We start from the raw sequence: 19,414 nt of genomic DNA on the forward strand, positions 1-19,414 counted from the left end.
TCCGTCTCAGAAAAAAAAAAAAAGAGTGTATTCTGCTCTATAGTAGGTATTGGTTGGTTATTGAAAATGTTTTAGATTCCTCACCATGAAGTGACATGGAAACTGTAGGAATTTCACTGTTCTTATTCCTGTGACTTCCCACTTGGCCACACACCCATGGGAGAAGCCTCACTCTGCTCTGGCCTCATTCTTTTCTAGATACAATACTGAGACCTGGGGTTGGGGCCTGTGGGGCTTGTGGAAATCACACAGCTTGGGAGGAGAAAGCGCCCATTCGGGCTGAAGCACATTCCACCTCTCCTTGCTGCCTGGCAGATGCATCTGTCCTTTCATCACGGAAGTGAACTGAGTAATTGAGAGGGGAAAAATGCCAGCAAATTCATTGCTTTCTCTGCAGGCACTAGGGCTTCTGTGGAAAGCTCGAGGGATCTGGTGAAGAAATCCTATGTTGGGCCGGGAGCAGTGGCTCACGCCTGTAATCCCAGCACTTTGGGAGGCCGAGGCGGGCAGATCACGAGGTCAGGAGATCCAGACCGTCCTGGCTAACACGGTGAAACCCCGTCTCTACTAAAAATACACAAAAATTAGCCAGGCGTGGTGGGGGATGCCTGTAGTCCCAGCTATTCAGGAGGCTGAGGCAGCAGAATGGCGTGAACCTGGGAGGCGAAGCTTGCAGTGAGCCGAGATCGCACCACTGCACTCCAGCCTGGGCAACAGAGCAAGACCCTGTCTCAAAAAAAAAAAGAAAGAAATCATATGTTGGTTTAAAGAGCAAATGGATTAGTAAGCTGCCTCTTTGCCAGCAGGACAAACAGAAACAAACCTCCGCATAGTTAGTGTGAAGGTTTTGAAGAATTAAAGATACTTCACCAATTTTTTCCAGGAGCTGGACTTTCATTAGTGTTGCAGCAAGTGTCAAAACCAGTGGGTAATGGTACCTCGAGCCACACTCTCTTCTGTGGTCCTTAGCATTCCTGCAGAAGCCGCCGTGTGTGTGTGTGTGTGTGTGTGTGTGTCTGTCTGTGTGCACTTGTGTTTACGCATGTTATATGTACATGCATGTGCACTGTCACGTATGTGTATTACATGTGCACATATTTCAGGGGTAAGAACTGGGAGGGACACTCATGTAAAAACGCGAAGAAGTGGTAGTGTTTCAGATCAGGTGTTCCAGATGGATTTCAGAAAAGGAGAAACATATATATTTAAATATATAAAAATCATTTTAATATACATGTACCTACATAGATATTTACCTGGCATATAGTGTTATAGACAATCATGTATCACTTACACAATGGGGTTATATTCTGAGAAATATATCCTTAGGCAATTTCATCATTATGTGAATATCATAGAGTGTATTTTCACAAACCTATGTCTATGGTCTAGTGTATTGCTCCTAGGGTACAAATGAGCTATGGTCTAGCGTATCCTAGGAACAATACGCGCTATGATCAATATGCTGTATGGTCTAATGTATCACTCCCAGGCTACAAACCTGTGCAGCATGTGACTGTCCTGAGTATTACAGACAATTGTAGCACTATGGTAAGTGTTCGTGTATCTAAACATATCTGAACATAGAAAAAGTACAGCAAAAAATAAAGTATAAAAGACAAAAAATGGTACACTTGTGTAGGACACTTACCATGAATGGAGCTCACAGGACTGGAAGTTGCTGTAGGTGAGTGAATGCGAAGGCCTAGGACATTACTGTACACTCTTATACGATTGGCGGCACAGTAGGTTTGTTTACACCAGCATCACCACCAGCATGGGAGTAATGCCTCGCACCATGTCAATAGGCAATAGGAATTTTTCAGCATCACTAAAGTCTTACGGGACTGCTGTCATACACACATATATATGTTGACCAAAATGTCATTATGTGGTGCATGACTGTATATAACATTGATGGTCTTAAATACAGACAATTATGGCACCTAGAATTTTTTCATATCTCAATTTCCCTTTTATTCAGGTTTTTGAAGGACCTCACATACCTGGTGCGTGACTGGCCCAGCTAGGTGAGGGTGCTGGCGGAGCTGCGGGCAGGAAACTCTTGACATTTGCAGAGCTGCCTGCATTTCAGGAAGTGCAGATGCCCTCTAGTGGCCAGAGTAAGATGTTCGGGAAGAAGAAGGGCTCTTTCAGGGCTGTTTGGAAACCAGCCAAGGAGCTATTCACGCTCTTCTTTAGAGACTGCAGTTTGTTCCTCGAATAATTATTTTAACTTCTTCTAATTCTGTGTCACTTTTTCTCTTTTGTACGAGTAGTTGCATGGAATCTGCAGAAGGAAAGCGAATGAAACAAAAATATGAAGATACGCTCTCACTGCTAGAAAAGTAAGCAACTTCTGGGATTGTGTGGGTCTGCAAATTGCACAACCTCCACGCTGCCTTCTGCAGCTCTGAGTTTATGCAGATTCCTCAGTGGCTCTGAAGTATCACTCTCTGTTTTATGTTATAACTGCGATATTTGTGAGTACAGTATTTCCGGGTTGCACACACATAGGTCTCTGGGGAATTCAGCTCTATTCTGGAAATAAATACTTTTCCAGTGCAGTTTTGCTGGGCGTGTGAACTAGAGCTAGGAGTAGGGTGCTACTCACGGAACTCCAAGATGGGAGTCACGGAAAACTGCAACAGCTGCTTACTCAGCAGAAGCAACAGTGCATGCTGCACAAAGAGACAATAAGTTTTAAAAAGTACTTCCTGCATCGTTTTATGGAGAAAGCGTAAGAGTGAAAATTTTATATGACTTCAAAGTTGTTCCCGCTTTAAAGCTGAATAAGTCTTTCGGGGGCTCAGGGTCTAGAAACAGCCACTGTTTTGCCTTCTCCCTCTGCCATTTGTTCTTTCTCCCGGTTCAGGAGGGAAGAATGGTGGCTCTTGCGATTATGATGTGCCTATACTTAGCATTGTTCCAGACAGATTAATTAACAGCACCTCTACCTGCCAAGTAACACACATTCCACCCCTTTTACCTCCAAAATAACTTCAAGTCCATCCACTGCTCTGTCTCCACCAGCAGCATCTTCACAATAGACTAGAACTTCTCCAGGCCAAACTGCTGCAGTGGCTTCCTAACAGTCATTGCTGCCTCCAGATCTGTCCCCCTGAGTACCCACATTGTTACCAAATCCAATAATGTCACCACAGCCACCACCAGCTGGGAGGCCTTGCAGTGGTTCTCACAGCCTCCTTAACATGACATGAAGGGTCTTCCCTAAGGTGGTCCTTGCCTCCTCACTACCACCTCCAGCCTCTGCCATGCTCTGTAATCCTTGTTTCAAGCATACAGTTTCAAGGGTGCTGTTTCTCACCTCTACCATTTGGCCATGCCAGGAATGCTCACTCTCCCTTTGCCACCCAACCTCTGGCTATCCTGAGACTCAGGCAAGCGTCCGTTCATCACTTCTCCTATGAAACTTTCCATGACATTCTCCTTATCATCCCCAGCCCTCCGCCGCTGCCATTAGGTGTCTGATTTCCTGTACATTTCTTTCTTTCTCTCTCTCTCTTTCTTTCCCCTTCCTTCCTTTCCCTTCCTTCCTTCCTTCTTTCTTTTCCTTCCTCTTTCTCCCTCCCTCCCTCCCTCCCTCCCTCTCTCTCTCTCTCTTTCTTTCTTTCTTTCTTTCTTTTCTTTCGAGTTTCACTCTTGTTGCCCAGGCTGGAGTGCAATGGCATGATCTCTGCTCACTACAACCTGCCTCCCAAGTTCAAGTGATTCTCCTGCCTCAGCCTCCCAAGTAGCTGACATTACAGGCATGAGCCACCACACCCAGCTAATTTTTTTTTTTTTTTTTTTTTTTTTGAGTAGAGACGGGGTTTCTCCATGTTGGTCAGGCTGGTCTCGAACTCCTGACCTCAGGTGATCCACCTGCCTCGGCCTCCCAAAGTGCTGGGATTACAGCTGTACATTTGTTTAGGATTGCACTTGCTACACTGTGTCAGGGTGATCTGCTCGCCTGCGATCCCCACCATTAACTGCCTTCACTGTCAGGTACTCATCCATCATTTTTATCCCCCAAGCCCAGCACATGGTAGGTGTTGTCAGTGTGTAATTACTAAATGATGAACGTCCATGAGCTACATAAAGATTAGTGTGAGAGCAAATCTTCCCCAGTAACTTCTTCCAACATTTACTGAGACTAATCACAACTTCCTTATCCCCCCAAAAGATCTCATGGGGTCTTTCTTCTCTTTTGTGATTTAAGCGATGCTACCTTTAGAAATCTGTGGTTACGGCTGGGCATGGTGGCTCAAGCGTGTAATCCCAGCACTTTGGAAGGCCGAGGCAGGCAGATCACCTGAGGTCGGGAGTTCGAGACCAGCCTGAACAACATGGAGAAACCCCGTTTCTATTAAAAATACAAAATTAGCCAGATGTGATGGCGCATGCCTGTAATCCCAGCTACTCAGGGGGCTGAGGCAGGAGAATCGCTTGAACCTGGGAGGCGGAGGTTGCAGTGAGCCGAGATCACACCATTGCACTCCAGCCTGGGTGGCAAGAGTGAAACTCTGTCTTGAAAAGAAAGAAAGAGAAAGAGAGAGGAAGGGAGGAAGGGAGGGAGGGAGGGAAGGAGGGAGGAAGGGAGAGAGGGAGAGAGAAAGAAAGAAAGGAAGAGAGAGAGAGAAAAAGAAAGAAAGAAAGAGAGAAAGAAAGAAAAAAAAGAAAGAAAGAAGAAAGGAAAGAAAGGAAGAAAGAAAGAAAGAAATTTGTGGTTACTCGCAGAAGCTGACCCAGTCTGGCTGGGTCAATGACTAGTAGTATCTTCAATTCATGTTAAACACAGATTATGACCAGGCACTGGGGAGCTGGGAGGAGGGGGCTTATGAGGTGGCTGTTGTCTCTGACCCTCGCAGGTATGAGACAAGACTTTATGAGGACTGGTGCCGGACAGTATCAGAGAAGTCACAGTACAATCTTTCCCAACCACTTCTGAAACGTGACCCAGAGACGAAGGAGATCACTGTCAACTTTAACCCACAGGTTAGTCGGCTGACAGTAGCTCTCTTTTGGGTGCCTGAAGAGTTTCTTTGAATTCTGCTGATTTTGAAGGCATAAAGACTTTTTCTTTTGAGACGGAGTTTCACTCTTGTTGCCCAGGCTGGAGTGCAGTGGCACGATCTCAGCTCACTACAACCCCGCCTCCCGGGTTCGAGTGATTCTCCTGCCTCAGCCTCCCAGCATAAAGACTTTTTATAAGACCATGCAAAAGATGCTCAAAATACTTTGTACCCTGGATTTCTTTTCTGGGATGAATCCTGGAGCGTAGTGTTTTATTAAGTGGCCCATGTTCACATTTTTCACTAGGGTTGCTCAATATATTTGCTTTGATTTTGCACAACAGGAAACACTACAAAAGATCACCAATCATGTAGTAACAAACATAGCCCACTGGGCCTACCCTGAATATTTACCATGCCTGAAGGCCATTGACTAGATGCTGGAGGGCCAACCAAGGGCATATAAGACTTGGCTCCTGCCCTCAAGGAACCCACGGTCTAGTTGGGGGTCACAACCTTAACATTCAAAATTGTATCTTCACTAGATGGCATATGGTAAATCCCAGAGGAGTGGCTTTGGAAATAAGACTCTAGATTAGTGGTTCTCAACTGGTGGTGATTTTGTCCTCGTGGAAACATTTTTGTTTGTCAAACTAGGTGGAATTGCCAATGGCATTTAGTGGATAGATACCAGGGACACTGCTAAATATCCTGCAATACACAGGAAAGTGTACCATAACAGTCCAAAAATGTCAATAGTGCTGAGGTTGAGAAACTATTTTAGATGATCAGAAGGGTAGAAGACCAGTGGGGACCACAGCAGCCACAGAAAGTTTAATGCCTAAGAAAAATGATAACTAAAGGTTAGTTTGTATCAAAAATAATATTACTCAGGTTGAAAAAAACGGTATTGGTCACACTAAACTAAAAGAAGTCACCTACATCTGCCTTGATGGCATGTGCTCCAGAAATGCACTATAGATTGAGCTGAAAACCAAGCTGATGGCATATTGGCATCTTTCAAGAAAATTGCAGTTTAAGTGAAACATCGCTTCCTCCTCTGCAATCAAAGTCAACAAGGAATATAGAAAATTCATTTCTTCACTTTGGCAAGACATGAGTCTGTTTAACTTACTGAACCCCTTGAATCAATTTCATTGGCATTCACTGTGAGTAATATTGAATATTAAATGCCTAAAGAGATGAATATCTGGATTACCAAGTAGGCCCACAGTCTCCATGTTGTAATATAGCAATTAAGCCCTTGAGATAAATCCTTGGTATAAGATATATTACTATATCATAATTAAGTCCTTGGTATATAACCATACTTAGTCCTGCATTGAAGATGGACCAGCCTCTATATACTCCAAGGACAAGGACCTTATCTGCCTTAATGTGTAACACATAGGGCGCACTTTATAGATGTTTGCAGGCCATAGAAGGGAAAGGAGGGAAGCAAGAGGAAAAAGGTAGGGGAGGAATAAATATTAATACCTAAACTATAATGTGAGTTGATGGAGGACAGTTACAAGCTTAACAAGTCAAAGAAGCACACAGTCACCCCTTGACATACAACTTCAAGCAATGTGGCCAAAGCTGGGCTATTAAGAATGAACAGTGACACACTTCTCGGTCTAGAGGGACATGATCAGAAATTTGCCCTTCTGGGGACAAGATAAGAATCGTATAGGTTAATTTTTTCAAACTTATGTGAATCATTTAAATTATTTTAAATGTCTTATTGTTGGACATTTACATTATTTTACTGTTTCATCAGTCTGTATTTCTTGGATTCTAGGAAGCCTCTTTTTACATATTTATATCTCTGAAATTGGCATGTTTGTAGTTTAATAGACTGCATGTTTTTCTTTTTTCTTTTGTTGCATATAAAATAATAGTGAATCTTACAACGGATGACATCTTAAATTGGATAAAGCATGGTATAAATAATGCTACAACAAATATCCCTAGTTTTTATTGTATGCATTCTTGATTATTTCTTCAGGATAACAGTCCAGAAATGCAAATTCTGGGCTAAAGGGCATTCACATTTTGAGACTTTTCATGTATACTATCAACTTGTTCTTTAGAAAGATGGAACTCAGTCATTTTCCTGCCAACAAGATATTGTTCATTTCTTCAAATAGTTTCCAGACTGTTCAACGAAAAAAAAAAAAAAACTCAATGTTGTTCCATTTGTGTTTGTTTAATTACTAGTAAATTTGAATTTTTATCATGTGTTCATTACTCATGTATATTTATTCTTTGAATTGCTTGTTCATGTCCTTTGCCCATTTGCTAGCAGAAGTGCCCTCTCTTCCTGTGAATTTGTTAGGATACTCAGGAAATATGTGACAGATACTAAGAAATCTGATCCAAAAATTTTGCCAGTTTAAATGGCCAAATATGTTGGCCATTTTACGTTGATATTTTATGCCCAAAAATTTTTATGTTTTATTTTGTGGTTTTATGTTTGGAACGACTTTCTCTACTTCCCTATTATATTAATAGCCCCAGATCTTTCCTTTTAGTTATTTTCCTTTCACTTTTTATAGTTAAATTTTTAGTATCTGTCTTGAGCTTACTTCTAAGAAAACTAGAAGACTGAGCCCATTTCCCCACAAAATGGTTAGCATTTGTCTGATTGCTGACTAGGGTTTGCCCACTCGCAATAAAGAATTGGTCCAGAGCACTGGAAGGAGAGCTAGGAGCTGGGTGTCTTTATATGAGGGGGAGATAGGGAGAACCTGGGGCCATCTGTTTCATCACCTGTACCTATGCCCGTCAGTCCTCATGGGTTCAGATAGGAACATCAATAAATAAGGAAGGATGAAGAAGAGGGTGCGTGGAAACCCTGTTGTTTCATTGGACTCTATCTACTTGGTTTCTCACTTCTTCAGTTGCTGCTAAATTTGGAACCCCACAGAAGTTCGGAGCAGCCTGGATGAGTTCCATTTCCGGAACCCCTAGCATGTTAAGACACAAGGAAATGCCAGCAGAGGGTTACGGAAGTTGTGGGGTATTCCAAATGATTACATTGAATAACTAAAGTTTCATTATGGGCACCTCCTCTCAATCCTGCCAGCGTCTCACTATGACTGTTTCATTTGGAGAGAATGCCAGAAGTCTGAACTTGAGGCTTCTCATGAATGTTGGTAGCCCAGGCCAGATGATTCTCCTCCTTTAGACCACCACCACCCTTGATCGGGAACTGGCTGGGCCAGCATAAGCCCATCATTTCCGCAGCCACGTTGCCCAAAGCACAGAAGGCAGAGCCCTCCCCTGCTATCACTCTTGCCTCTGTTCTCAGGTTTTCCTCTTCTTTATGATCTACAGATTTAGGAGCCTTGTGTCTGTCGGAGACATCTTCCTTCTGCCTGATACTTGATTTTCCTTTTCTGAGACTAGATTTAAGAAACTGATAGGAGCAGAACTTAAGAAGAGACCCAGAAGATCTTTGGGCCTCCTGGGATTGTCCAGTCCTTGACCAATGCTGCAGCATATTCAGTGTCATCACTGAACGACAGACACTTGTGTTGCTTCTTTTCTCCAGCTGCTTTCAGTGCTGAAAGAAATGAGCTATCTTGAAGCCAGAGAGATGACGCACATCCCTGAGACAGCAGCAGCCATGTTCTCCTCCAGGGATTTCTATCGGCAGCTTGTGGCTAATTTGGAGTTGATGGCAAATTGGTACAATAAGGTTATGAAAACTCTGCTGGAGGTGGAATTTCCATTAGTGGAGGAAGAGCTGCAAAATATTGATCTCCGCCTCAGAGCAGCAGAGGAGACTTTGAACTGGAAAACAGAAGGTAACAGGGCACCATCTGAAGTCTGACAAAAACATGGAGATCCGAGGATCTAATAAAGTTCGTAGAACCTCCAATTATTCTCTGGCAATCTTATTTGGGTTTGAAACATAAGTCTGTCTTCTCCTTTGACACATATCCAAGCAGAGAAGGCAAAAAGAGTTGGTATTCCTTTTCTTTCTTCTCTATGGATATAGTTGGTAAATTTAGAAAACCTTGCTGCCGTGCACATTGGGAGGCTCAGAGGTTGCATAAGATCTCCTACAGTCTCCAGCATACATTGGGTGCTCCACGAGTGAGAGCTCTTACTATATTATCTTTGTTATTTAATTTTCTTAACTAGATTGTAAACATCTTAAAGCAGTATGCATTGATTTCTCTGGTATCTCTCAATTCAATATACTTTCATTGGCCGATTAATACGTGCAGGATACTGTGTGACAAACTAGAGAGATTTGAGGTGTATGGGACATGGTCTCTACCCTCAAAAAGCTCACATTTAGTGGGGACAACAGACAGATATACAACCTAAGTTATACGGAGCCACATGATGACTTTCATGAAAAGCCATCATAGCGTTAAAGTGTGACCAATCACAGGAGAGGGATTCACAGGACAGAATCACAGGAAGGAATCACAGGGGAGGGAGATTAATTCGAATTAGGGTCCTCAGAAGGGTTAAAGTTTGAAAAAAAAAAAAAAGATTACAGTTGATTCATGAAAGTCTTAGAATGCCATATTAAACAAGTTAGAACTTTAGTTCATGTGCAAGAGGAAAAGACATTTTCAAAATTTAACATAATGCAAGTGCTTAAAACATGAAAAGAAAGATTAACCCAAATAAGGTCATCAAGTCTCACTGGTATTTGGATATAAAATTGTATTCCCTAGCGGCTGTGCCAACTTTTGTGTGCTTGGTAAGTAAGCATTACCCCTTTCTCTTCCTCCATAATCAGGATCATGGTAAAGGTTGTCTTTTTAATACAACTAGGAGGGAGAATATTCTGATGATAATGAAGTTACCTGTATAGAAAAGTCTTATAACACTCGCAAGTATTAAATCCCTACATTTCATAGCAACTAGCCCTTTAGCTTTGCCACTGCAGCCTATTTCAATTAATTCTATTTCTTTTGAGGAGCAGGCGTTTGCGATTATGTCACTCAAATCACCAGTAGTATTCATGATCTTGAACAAAGAATTCAGAAAACTAAAGACAATGTGGAAGAGATCCAAAACATCATGAAAACATGGGTGGCTCCAATATTTAAGAGAAAAGATGGAAAAAGAGAATCCCTTCTTTCTCTGGATGATCAGCATGATCGAATGGAAAAATATTACAATCTCATCAAGGAATCTGGCCTTAAGATCCACACCCTTGTTCAGGTAATAACCCAGCCACTCAGGCGCACGTACAGTAAGTTTAGGGAAAGCATCGAAAAGTGTGTTTGTGTGCAATAAGTGATTTGGAAAATGAGGACAATCAATAAATGCAGTGTCTTCTGAAGTCAAGGATAGAAGTTTAAGCTGATAGCAAAAGACTAAAGCTAATAGATAAGGCAAATGAAAAGTTGCATTTTGGTATCCATGTGTTGAAATGATTACTATCTTCACGATGACAACACTTAATTGTCACATGACTTCGGTCTCACACCTGCCCCTAAGGGAAGAGAAGAAGATGACAAGGGCAGAATCCTAAATTATCCACTGCACTAACCACCCCCATCCCAGCTTGCCCACACAACCTAGTGTGGTCCTCCAGCATCATCCTTATAACCCAGCTCCGTAGAACCTAAAGAAATGAAAGGCTACCACAGTGTCCCTAACTGTGTGTGATAAGAGGAAAAAATGCAGAGTGCTGCACTTCAGGCAGTAAAGCTCTGCCCTGCATTAGTGGTCATGGAAACTTGATGTCCCATCATCAAAGACCAAAGCTGCTTTGTGAACAATGGGAAAGGATTATAATATGGCCACCAGCTCCAGCCCTATGCAAGTAGCCACAGGGCAGTGTCTGACAAGTTGACTTCTGTGGAAAGTCACAAGTGAATCACAGTTGTTATCTGTGGATTATCTGTGGTTTGAAGCACAATAAAAGTGTTGAGCCTTAAGCACTAATGATTGCTAGAATTAAGAGAAGATAATTACCCCAATTTTGTCTTTGAGAGAGAAAGAGTCCCTCAATTTGATGGAATTTTTAACCCCTTCTGTCCCCACATCCAGTAAATCAGTAGCTGTTGTAGAACCCAGGCATCCACTTTTCATTCATCGTTCTTTCATCCGACTGTTCATTCATCCATTCATTCACCCATCCATCCATCAACTGTATTTCCATAGCTGTCCTGGGCACTATATCGAATACCAAGAAAATGTAAGATATAGTCTCCGCTTTGAAGTAGAAGAAAACCATCAGGCAAAAACAAGAAACTACTTAAGATTTTAAAAGTTTAAAATCTGGCCGGGCGCGATGGCTCATGCCTGTAATCCCAGCACTTTGGGAGGCCTAGGCAGGCGGATCACGAGGTCAGGAGATGGAGACCATCCTGGCTAACATGGTGAAACCCTGTCTTTACTAAAAATACAAAAAATTAGCCGGGTGCGGTGGCAGGCGCCTGTAGTCCCAGCTACTCGGGAGGCTGAGGCAGGAGAATGGCGTGAACCCGGGAGGCAGAGGTTGCAGTGAGCCGAGATTGAGCGACTGCACTCCAGCCTGGGCGACGAACGAGACTCCATCTCAAAAAAAAAAAAACTTTAAAATCTATCTATCATCCATCTATCATTTATGTATCTGTCTATTATTGCGATTATGTCACTCAAATCACCAGTAGTATTCATGATCTTGAACAAAGAATTCAGATCTGTCTATCACCTATCTATGTGATGACAAATGCTCAAATCCATGCTCTTGAAAGTCAGAATGAGAAAAAATTTAGACAATTAAATTGCCAAATCAGTGAGACAAGCACAGTGACCTAGAAAAAAACCACATATTGTAACATTTTAATTATCCAGGGGTCAACCAGAAAATAACCAAAAATACTTACCATAAAAGTCTCTAAAAGTTCAGACACTTTAATAATAATTCTTATTATAACACAATAATAGTAGTCAATATTTACCTAGTATCTACCATACACTACTGCACAGTGCCAGGCACTGTCCTGAGCACTGTCCATTTCATTTAATTCTCATGAAAATCAGATACCTTCATTATTATTGATGAGAAAGCAAAGGCACAAAGAGGTTAAATTAATTGTCTATAGCTGCCCAGCTAACAGGAGGCAGAACTGTCTGACTGCAGCTCTGCATGTATCCGATATATTACACAACCTCCAGGGTAGTCATAGACATCCCTGAGGTCAAATACAAAGCATAGTAATTAGGCCTTAAATAATGTTTGCCTTTTGATAATTTAAATATTTTTAGACAAAAACCACTGAACACAAACTCCATGAACAGAAGAAATTTTTATCTTTTTCTGCTAATTGGTACATAGGCACCCATCACCCAAGCAGTGTACACTGCACCCAGTGTGTAGTCTTTCACCCTCACCCCCTCCCACCCTTTCCCCTGAGTCCCCACAGTCCATTGTATCATTCTTACACCTTTGCCTTCTCATAGTTTAGCTCCCGCTTTTGAGTGAGAACATACAATGTTTGGTTTTCCATTCCTGAGTTACTTCACTTAGAATAATGGTCTCCAATTCCATCCAGGTTGCTGCAAATGCCATTATTTCATTCCTTTTCATGGCTGAGTAGCATTCCATGGTGTGTGCATGTGTTGATTGATAGATAGATAGATAGATAGATAGAGAGATAGATAGATAGATAGATAGATAGATGATAAAAATTTAGAGAAAAGAAATACAATAATTTCTTCTGTTCGTGGAGCTTCTGTTCAGTGGTTTTTGTCTAAAAATATTTAAATTATCAAACCTTATTTAACATATATACACACACCATATACACACACATGCACGCGCACGTGCGCGCACCGTGGAATGCTACTCAGTCATGAAAAGGAATGAAATAATAGCATTTGCAGCAACCTGGATGGAATTGGAGACTATTATTCTAAGTGAAGTAACTCAAGAATGGAAAACCAAACATTGTATGTTCTCACTCATAAGTGGGAGCTAAACTATGAGGAAGCAGAGGCATAAGAATGATTCAATGGACTTTGGGGACTCGGGGGAAAGGGTGGGAGGTGTGTGTGTGTGTGTATATATACACACACATATATATGTGTATATATACATATACACACACACGCGTATATATCACAATTTATCCACTCGTTGATTGATGGGCATTTGGGCTGGTTCTATATTTTTGCAATTGCAAATTGTAATGCTATAAACATGCCTGTGCCATCTCTTTCATATAATGACTTATTTTCCTTTGGGTAGATACCCAGTAGTGGGATTGCTGGGTCAAATGGTAGTTCTACTTTTAGTTCTTTCATGAATCTCCACACTGTTTTTCATAGTGTTGTGCTAGTTTACGTTCCCATCAGCAGTGTAAAAGTGTTCCCTTTTCATCACATCCACACCAACATCTATTAGTTTTTTGTTTGTTTGATTATGGCCATTCATGCAGGAGTAAGGTGGTGTTGCATTGTGGTTTTGACTTGCATTTCCCTGATCATTAGTGATGTTGAGGATTTTTTCATATATTTGTTGGCCATTTGTTTATCGTCTTTTGAGAATTGTCTATTCACATCTTTAGCCCACTCTTTGATGGGATTGTTTGTTCTTTTCTTGCTGATTTGCTATAACTTGATTTTTAAAACAGTGTACCCAGTAACTGTCTATGTCACTAATCCTTCTTCTATGATATCATGTGTAATGTTTAATTGTGTGGATGCACCAGGATTTGACTAACTCATCCCACTGTTGGATATTCGGGTACAGCTGGTTATTCATTTATTAAAGTTGTAGTATAATATACATGCAGTACAATGTACAGACAAAAAGTATACATAGAGCTCAGTGAGTTTTACAAATGTATACACTCAGGTAACTACCACAATACAGAACATTTGCCGTCACCCTAGAAAGTTCACCTGTCCCTCTTTCCAGTCAATACATCTCCATTCTCCTGCCAGCCTCAATCCCTGATCAGCTTTTTGTCAATATAGAGCAGATTTGTCTTTTCCTATAAATGGAATTATGTAGCATGTTCTCTTTTGTGTCTGCCCTTTTTAAATCTTAGCCTAGTGTTATTGAGATTTATCCATATTGTTGCATTTATTTCGAGTCTAATTCTTTTTATTGCTAGAATTCCATTGTATGAATATAACAGAATTTGTTCATCCAGTCCCCTAATGATGGTTTTTGAGTTATTTCTGGTTTCTGACTATTATAAATAAAGCTTGTGTGTACAGTCTGATATAAGTTATTCTATGGACATATGTTTTCATTTCTCCTGAGAACTGCAGGTTCATCAGTAGGCATATGTTTAATGTTTGTAAGTAATAGCCCAGCAGTTTTCAAAAGTGATTGTGTAATTTATACTCCCAGTGGCAATATAATAAAGTTCAGTTGCTCTACCACTTCACCAAATTGTGGGTTTGTGTTGTGGGTCTTTTAAATTTTTACCATTTTAGTCAGTGTGTGCTGGTATCTCACTGAAATTTTTTTTTTTTTTTTTTTGAGACGGAGTCTCGCTCTGTCACCCAGGCTGGAGTGCAGTGGCCGGATCTCAGCTCACTGCAAGCTCCGCCTCCCGGGTTCACGCCATTCTCCTGCCTCAGCCTCCCGAGTAGCTGGGACTACAGGCGCCTGCCACCTCGCCCGGCTAGGTTTTTTTTTGTATTTTTAGTAGAGACGGGGTTTCACTGTGTTAGCCAGGATGGTCTCGATCTCCTGACCTCGTGATCCGCCCGTCTCGGCCTCCCAAAGTGCTGGGATTACAGGCTTGAGCCACCGCGCCCGGCCTGAAATTTTAATTTGTCTTTCTCTGAAGATTTATACTTTTGAATATTTTCTCATACGCTGATTGGCCAATTATATGAATTCTATAAAGTGTCTAAGTCTTTTTCTCATTTTAAATGGATTGTTGGTAGTTCTAGGAATCCTTTATAGCTTCTGGTTACACATCTTTTGACAGATACGTGTATTGTGAATATCTTCTCCAAATTGGTGGTTTACCTATTTTCTTATTGATATCTTTTGATGAGAAACAGTTTTAAATTTTCATGTGATTTAAATGCGATTTCCCTTTTTTCCTCTTGTGGTTAGTACTTTTGAGTCCTAAGGAAACTAACAATCCCAAAGATTGCAAAGATATTGTTTTGTTTTTTCTTTCAGAAGCTTTACAGTTTTCACATTTTTATTCAGGAGTATCACTTGTGTTGAATTAATTTTTTTTTTAGGAGGTTGTAGGAGTTGAACTCATTATTTTCTATATTAACATCTGATTGCTCCCATACCATTAAAAATAACTTTCCCTTTTGAATTTTTTGGCATCTTTGTTGAAAATTGATTAATTGTATAAAATATTAATATAAAATATATGTTAGAAAATACCAATGCCACTTGTTCTTGATTATTGATCAAGAGAAAATCAATTATTAATAAGTCTGAAATCAGGTACTACATGTCCTGCAAACTTAGTTTTTCCTTTTCAACATCATTTTGACTAGTATAAGTTTTTTACATATCTACATAAATTTTAGATTCAGCCTGCCAGTTTCTAGGGGGAAAAAAGCTAGATGTGATTTTGATTGAGATTACATTAAATCTGTAGATTAATTTGAGGAGAATAAAGAACTTAACAATATTGAATATAGCAATTCATGAACATGGCATGTCTCTTCACTTAGTTAAGTCTCTAATTTTTCTCTACAATGCTTTGTAGTTTTTAGTGTTGAAGTCTCACATATTTCCCATTAAATCTAGCTCTAAGTTTTTTATGTTTGTGGTTCTACAATAAATGGAATTGTTTTATTAATTTTATTTTCCAATTACTATCAGGTAGTGTATAAAAGTGTCATTGAGTTTTACATTTTGATACTATATTCTGTGATCTTCCTAAATTTATTAGATGTAGTAATTGCTTTGTAAATTTAGGATGATGATCTATATAAATAAGTCATTTGCAAATAGAGACATTACCTCTTTATTTCCAATTTTTTATGTCTTTTTTTTTCTCTGTAACCTTATTGCTCTGGCTAGAACCTTCAGTATAACGTTGAAGTGGTCAGAGTAGAAATGCTCGCCTCATTTCCAATTATGTGGAGACACATTTGGTAATTCACCATTAAAATTTTAGCTGTAGGGTTTTGTGGATGTTCCTTATCAGACACAGGAAGACCCCTTTTATTCCTACTTGGCTAAAAGAGTTTCATCATGATTACACATTGAATTTTATCACATGATTTCTCTGCATCTCCTGAGGTGGTTATATAATTTTTGCTCTTTTTTTCTGTTAATGGGCGCATTGGATTTTTTTTTTTTTTAAGTGTTGAACCCAACTTTGCATTTCTGAAATAAATGCACTCGGTCATGTCATATTAATCTTTTTATGTATTATCGAATTGGATTTGATAATTTTAAAATATTTTTGTTCATGTGTTTAAGAATGACATTTATCTTCCACTTTTATTTTCTTTTGATGTTTTTGTTTTGGTGTTAAGATTATGCTAACCTTATAAAATGAGTTGGGAAGCATTTCCTCTTTTATTTTCTGAAAACGTTTGTGGAAGGTTGGTCTTAACCTTAAATGTGTGATAGAATTCACCAGGGAATACTTCTGGATGTGGATGTTTCTTCTGGGGAAAGTGTTTGATAATTATTTCTTTGGTAGATGAAAGACTGTTTAGATTTTTTGCCTAATACCTTTATTAGTTTTTGCAAGTTGTTTTTTCCAACAAATGTTTTCATTTTATCTAAGTTATAAAGCTTACCAGCAAAAAAAAATGGTTCATAATTATTTTTTATTATGATTATGTGTTGGCAGAAGAGCTGAGGCAGGGCTTGCTTGTCTGTAAAACAGTCTTGGAACATGTCTTGGTTCCAGGGTCTAAAACCCCTCGTAGCCTATGGAACACCAAGCTCTGTACCAAAGGGTGGAAGGCTGCCCTGCCACACTACAATCTAAGCCCGGGCATAAAACCCCTTGTGGCTTGGAGAGAACCCAGGACTCAGGGCATAAAAACCCTTGTAGCCTCTGGAATGTGTCCAGACTCGCTGGCCCCTTGCTCCTTGCTCTCCCAAGATCATAAATTGATTGTATCTCAAGTTAGAAGAACCTGTTCTCCCTTATCTCAAGTAGTGGAGCATATGCTAAACCATCACAGCTACACTTAATGCACTGCTACCTTTCTATCCTCACGTCCTCACCTGTCCACCCTCACATCCGCATGTCCTCACCATCTGCTTCTTTGTTTGATTACCAACAAATAGTGTTGGCTTCTAGAGCTCGGGGCCTTCGCAGCCTCCAAACTGGCGTTGGCCCCCTGGACCCACCTTATGTACTCTTAACTTTTCTTGTCTCATTCCTTTGACTCCGCTGGATTTCGTAGCCCCCACGACCTGGTGTTGGGTCTGATCACCCCAACATTATGTGTCTGTGGGAGCTGTAGTGCTGCATCCTTTTTCATTCCTAATATTGGCAATTTGCGACTTGTTTTTCTTGGTCAGTTTTGCTAGAGTTTTTTTCTTTTTCTTTTATAAATCTTTTCAAAGAACCAGATTTTGACTTTGCCAGTTTTCTCTATTCATCTATTTTCTAGTTTATTAATTTCTGTTTTTTATTATTCCATTCAAGTTATTTTAGGGCTAGTTGCCTATCTGTTTTTAGCTCCTTGGGGCATAAACTTAGGGTCTTGATTTTAAGCCTTTCTTTCACATATGGGCATCTGATGATACTACCTCATTTGTATTATTATTCAGTTTTAAATGTGTCTTTCTTTTTTTTTTGAGACAGAGTCTTGCTCTGTCCCCTAGGCTGGAGTGCAGTGGTGCTGTCTCAGCTCACTGCAAACTCTGCCTCCCAGGTTCAAGAGATTCTTGTGCCTCAGCCTCCCAAATAGCTGGGATTACAGGGATGCGCCACCACACCCAGCCAATTTTTGTATTTTTAGTAGAGATGAGGTTTTGCCCTGTTGGCCAGGCTGATCTTGAACTCCTGGCCTCAAATGATTCACCCACCTTGGCCTCCCAAAGTTCTGGGATTACAGATGTGAGCCACCATGCCCAGCTCTTGTTATAACTTCTTTTACTCAATGGTCACTTTGAAGTTTGTGTTTAATTTCCATATATTCAGAGCTTCTCTGGATATCTTTAAAAATTGGTATCTAATTTAATTCTATTGTGCTCAGAGAAGATACACTGTAAGCTTTCAATCTTTGGGAATTTGCTGAGACTTGTTTCATGACCCAGAATATGGTCAGTCTTACTGAGTGTTCCTTGAAGACTTGACAATAATGTTTATTCTTCTTTTGTTGGGGGTAGTGTTCTATAAATATGAATTAGTTCAAAGCAACTGATAGCATTGTTGTGAGCTTTTGCAGGCTATTTGTTCTATCAATTATTGAAGGTAGAGGGTTAAAATCTCCACTTACAATTTTGGATTTGTCTATTTCAATTTTAGTTCTGTTAAATTATTTTGTCATGTGTTTGAAGTTCTGTTAAGTTCTGTTATAATAACTATAAATTTCACATTTATAATTATTATAAATGTGTAACATTTTATCACATTTATAATTGTTACAACTTCCTGATTAATTAACCACTTTATCATTATGAAATTCCCTTTTTACTTCTAACAATACCCTCTTGTTTTGAAGTCTATTTTTGCTGACAGTAATATAGCCTTTCCTTTCTGAGTCATTATTCTTAAATTTTGCATTTTGCATCTTTCCCCACCATTTTACCTCCAATGTATTTGTTTCTTGGATTGAAATTTCTTGTCTTTATAGTTGGCATATAATACAAATTTACTTTTCTAAGTCTGACAACTCTGCCTATTAATTGGAATGCATAGACTGTTTACATTTACTGTAAGTGTTTGTATGGTTGAATTTACCTCTACTAAATTTTGCTTTTTGTTTTCTATTTGCTTCATTGCTTTTTCCTTCCTCTCCTCTTCCATGCTCACCTGCTTGTTGGGTAATGGTATATTTTTTAGTATTCTATTTTAATTTCTCAATTGGCATTTCAGCTTTACCTTGTTGCATTACAATTCTAGTTGTTGTTCTAGGTTTCAGTATGCATCTTCAGCTTATCACAATCTACTTAGACTTTTCCTACAGAAACATTGCAAAAGTGTGGTGTAATTTAACCTCTCACCTATTTTTTGCACTGTTGTTGTATGAGATATTTATATATATGCACACACACATAATATGTATTAATAGTAAAATATATGGTATCTATTAATATGCATATTGAGCCCCACAATGCAGTGTTATAGTTTTTACTTTTAAAATTTAAGAAAAAATATTTACAGTGTTTTATGTTTACCCACATACTCATCATCTTCAGGCTTGTTATTCCCTTTTACAGATATAAATTACCATCTGGGATTATTTCTCTTCAGCCTGAAGAAATTTATTTAGTATTTCTTCAAGTTCAGGTCTGCTTATGACAT

General features: G+C 39.7%; 1 protein-coding gene across 1 annotated transcript in view; it reads left to right on the forward strand.

Annotated features, from left to right (window-relative positions):
• DNAH9 (dynein axonemal heavy chain 9) overlaps positions 1-19,414 on the forward strand; it is a 376,337-nt gene that overhangs the window by 43,878 nt on the left and 313,045 nt on the right. The window contains exons 11-14 of the mRNA XM_025361667.1: positions 2,280-2,348; positions 4,872-4,998; positions 8,572-8,827; positions 9,967-10,208. Coding sequence (XP_025217452.1) covers positions 2,280-2,348; positions 4,872-4,998; positions 8,572-8,827; positions 9,967-10,208 — 694 coding nt within the window. The remainder of the gene's footprint in view (positions 1-2,279; positions 2,349-4,871; positions 4,999-8,571; positions 8,828-9,966; positions 10,209-19,414) is intronic.

The sequence above is a fragment of the Theropithecus gelada genome, chromosome 16 (genome assembly GCF_003255815.1).
Source record: "Theropithecus gelada isolate Dixy chromosome 16, Tgel_1.0, whole genome shotgun sequence".
Classification (NCBI taxonomy): Eukaryota; Metazoa; Chordata; class Mammalia; order Primates; family Cercopithecidae; genus Theropithecus; species Theropithecus gelada.